This window comes from Aplysia californica, unplaced genomic scaffold, assembly GCF_000002075.1.
Source record: "Aplysia californica isolate F4 #8 unplaced genomic scaffold, AplCal3.0 scaffold00214, whole genome shotgun sequence".
NCBI classification, from domain to species: domain Eukaryota; kingdom Metazoa; phylum Mollusca; class Gastropoda; order Aplysiida; family Aplysiidae; genus Aplysia; species Aplysia californica.
Window position 1 is genome coordinate 906,818 of NW_004797484.1, and position 4,350 is coordinate 911,167.

Sequence of the window (4,350 nt, forward strand, 5' to 3'; positions counted from 1 at the left end):
TATTTACAATAATAGTAATAATTGACAATAATAAATTATTGATACGTATAACGTTAATGACAACAATAAGGATAATGATAATGATAAAATAATAATAAAAACGATTATAGTAATAATAATACTCATCTTCATTATCATTATCATTGGCAGTAGCAGCAGCATTATCATAATCATTATTCTAAGAAGAAAGCAGACTTCACAAAAAGAAGTATGTTGTTTAAAGTCATTTTCGACTTTTTAAAAGAGAAAATTTAGAGTGATAATGCTACTAGATCTAGATCTAGTACGTGTTCAGCGTTCTTTAGATTTATTTTAAATGCGACATTAAGTGTGTACCATATCAAAAATTTCATACAGAACGAGCATTATAGTTACGCAAATAAAGGTGGTGGACAACATGAAAAAAAAGTCCTCTAAAAAAGAATTAACAGATGAGGACCTTCCCCTTAACTTACTGCAGAAAAAAGTTAAGTTGTTCCCGCTTCCTATCCGGACATTGTGGATTGGCTCGTTAGTGAGACAACTTCCTGGGCCTTCGGCATATTGTGGTAGGGTGGCCCGTTCCTTTCCACGCCGCCTTTACTTCCCCAACCCGAAGTCAGCTACCCCTTACTGCTGGGTGGGCATGAGGGGGCGACTTTCAGCTTCGGAGACGAGCTCACTAACCGCTCCGCCACCGCACCCTCTTTCACAGCGGTACGTGTAGAATATCTCTATGAAATCAACCGAGTGGAAAACCAACAAATTCATTTCCATATTGAATATTATTTATAACAGCAAATCAAGTTTCGCCAATGAAGACATTCAGCTACCCGTGCGGGTCGTTACTCTAGAATTACAAAAGTCTATCTACTCAGTATCACGTTTTGAGGATATTTGAAGTAAAAATGTAAAGTTTCACAATATGTCAAGCTTTTTCAAATGCAATTCTTTGAAAATATTGATAACCGTTTCAAGTAATCTAACCATTTTGATAAAGCAGATAGAAAAGTTAATTAAGTCTCTGACTCCATGGTCTTAGTAACTGAAAACGGTCCAAATTGTCAGATATGACTTTGTAATTGTAAGGTAGCGAGGTGACGCCCTCCAGCTGCCCGCTCAAGTTGTGTAAAACTCTTACTGAAACCAAGACATTTTAAAAAGTGAAAAAGAAAAAAAAAAACATGAAAAGAGCGAAAAGAAAACCAGAAAAAAACCGAAACACACTCACTGGTCTTCCACCTCCAGTGCATGTTGCAACTGTACACGTGTGACGGTATTGAAGTGACCACGATCGAGGGCCTGGGAAACACGACAACCGGACTGCACCAACTCCAGAGGAGAATGGCCGACTATGACGGCGCACAGTGTGGCTACTGCACACCGGGGCAGATCATGAATATGTATGGGTGAGTCAGACATAGGTGATGAATATGTATTGGTGAGTTAGGGACGAATCATGAATATGTACGGGGGAGTGAGGGACAGAATCAGATGATGAATATGTATTGGCAAGTCAAGACAGATCACGAATATGCATGGGTGAGTGAGGGACAGACTATGAATATTATGTAATGGGCGGGTCAGCGGCAAATGAATAATATATTATGGATGTGTCAGTGGCAGATCATGAATATGTATGGGTGAGTGAGGGACAGATTAGGAATATGTATGGGTGAATGATGGACAGATGATGACTATGTATGTGTGAGACAGGGAAAGACCATGACTATTTATGGGTGATGGACAAATGATGATTATGTATGGGTGAGTCAGGGACAGACGATAAAATATTATGTATGGGTGAGTGAAGGATATAATATAAAAAATATGTATGAGTGGGTCAGAGAAAGATCATGAATATGTATGGGTGAATGTGGGACAAATAATGAATAGATATGGGTGAGTCAGTGACATATCCTGAATATGTATCGGTGAATCAGGAGTAAATTGTTGAAATGTTATAGGTTTAAAACTGCTATCAACACTGTTTAACGTCTATCTCCTAAAGGACCGGAAAAATAGGAAATTCGTGTGAAGTGCCTTTCTCAAGGACACAACGTCGAACCGAGCTGAGGCTCGAATCGTTGAACCCGCAGTCTCACAATTATGGGTCCGGTGGCATAACTTTTAGGCTATCATGAGTAAGACACAGATGATGATGATGATGATGATGATGATGATGATGATGATGATGATGATGATGATGATGATGATGATGATGATGATGATGATGATGATGATGATGACGTAAACCACATTGCCACACCGGTTAGGCAAATGTTCATTCAGAAAAAAGGCGATGTATTTATCACCTTTCAAAACAACGAAAATACAATTAACACACACACACACACACACACACACACACACACACACACACACACACACACACACACACACACACACAAACACACACACTCATGCACGCACACACATACGCTCACAAAAACACGCACACAAACACATACATACACACACACAAACATACACACACGTACACACACATAAACAAATACACGCATTATTTCACGTGTTTCGTATATTTGTTTCGTGTAGTTTGCTACAAAGAAACCCCAAGCCCACCATGAAGGAGGTGGAAGATGTTTTCGACTCTACCATCTGCAGATGCACAGGTGAGTTTCACTACTTTGCCTTGACGCTAAAAAGCAAGGGGGTCGTGGGTTTTTTGAAAGGATGTGTTCCAAACATGTGACCTGTAGGAGTAGTAGTTCTAGATATGGTAAAGGGTGGGTGGGTACTACTACTACTACTACTACTACTACTACTACTACTACTACTACTACTACTACAACTACCTCTACCACTACCACTACCATTACCACTGTGATAATGATGTAGATTGTACAGCACATACAGCGTACTGTTGATCGTCAATTTACGCTCTGCGACTGCTATTTGCTATTAATTTATTATTAAAATAAATCGCTAACTACATTGAAACTTTCGAATGGTCGATAATTATTCTAGTTCAACATTTCCTATTTACCGTAATCCTTTTTCCAGGCTACCGATCAATTCTGGATGCCATGAAATCGTTCGCCGTTGACGCCCCTAAGAAGCTGAAAGGCGGACTTATCGACATTGAAGTAAGAAATAATAGTTTTTCTATAATTGTAGATGTTCTACGTCACTTTCAGCATAAGTTAGATATTTCGGAAACGGGCTGCTTCAACCCTCAAACCTCACCGTCATCCCACCTTACCATATGATCAAACCACACCACATTCATACCACACCATCCTCATACCTAACCGCCCCCTCTTTAACCCAACGATCTGCAGGACAGATTGTCAGACTGGGCGTGTGTGGGTAACTCTCAGGACTGGTCGAAGGCAGACCTAGGTCCTACAGAAGATGGTAGAGATAGAAAAAAACAAAAACAACAACAACTTTACACATTTTTTCTGAATATCTCACAATAAAACGTTCTAGAATGTTGTAATTCGGAACCATCGCTATTCATTTAAAAGGAATGTATTTAACATAAAATTCATAAAGATAAAACTTATTTAAGAAAACGAAAACGCCTCAAAGAAAAACACCCATTAAAGCAAAATGCACGAATTAAAAATCTTCTCAGGAAAGTCGTGAACCAATTGAATTGCTTTTTTTTCCTTTTCTTTTTAACTTTAAATTTTTCCATCCCTGTAACATTTAAACAGTGTTGTTGGTTTTTCTTATACAAATTTGTAAAAAGAACATTGTCATTTAAGAATTCTTGGAGCCAGTGCTCTTCATGTCCTCTTTCCGATTCGAAACATTTTTGACGTGTCGTTCGTGGTGGTCAACATAAGGACTCGTCAAACCATGAATGTTTAAAACCGCACACTCTGTAAACGTTTCATTACAAAGTGCCTTCTAGATATGATAAAGGGTGGGTGGGATGCCTGTGGGATGCCCAGGTGGGATGCCCAATAAACAGCATTTGAGGAGTTTACATATCATAAAAGATGAAAACGGGCTTAGCCACTGAATCGAATGATCACGCTTTCCAAGACGACAGAGGAACCATGAACAAATTGCCATCCTCTGTTCCATGTCAACCACACATACATGATACTGTCATAGGTGAAGATAACAATTGAGAAAGCGGGCCATGGAGGAGTAGGAGAGTCCTTCCCTGTCAGCGGACAGACGTCTCATGGGACTTGATTACTGAATTATGTATCTCGGTGACATAATTTAAAGGCGTGTCGACCTCTCAATCTTTAAAACAATATTGAACCTTCCCCACAAATACCCATGACTATAACACCAGGACCTGGAGGGCCGCTTGTGCAGCAAGCCAGGCCAGGCGTGTGTTGATCACTGTTACGACAGGTCCACGGTACTCTCTCTCTCTCTCTC

The 4,350-nt window shown here is 39.7% G+C and overlaps 1 protein-coding gene across 1 annotated transcript in view; it reads left to right on the forward strand.

The window, feature by feature from the left end:
* The window catches only part of LOC101862505 (xanthine dehydrogenase/oxidase), a gene marked incomplete in the record, with an annotated part of 42,769 nt that overhangs the window by 3,451 nt on the left and 34,968 nt on the right, over nt 1-4,350 (forward strand). Inside the window, 3 exon segments of the mRNA XM_013083157.2 lie at nt 1,228-1,388; nt 2,539-2,615; nt 3,007-3,089. Coding sequence (XP_012938611.1) covers nt 1,228-1,388; nt 2,539-2,615; nt 3,007-3,089 — 321 coding nt within the window.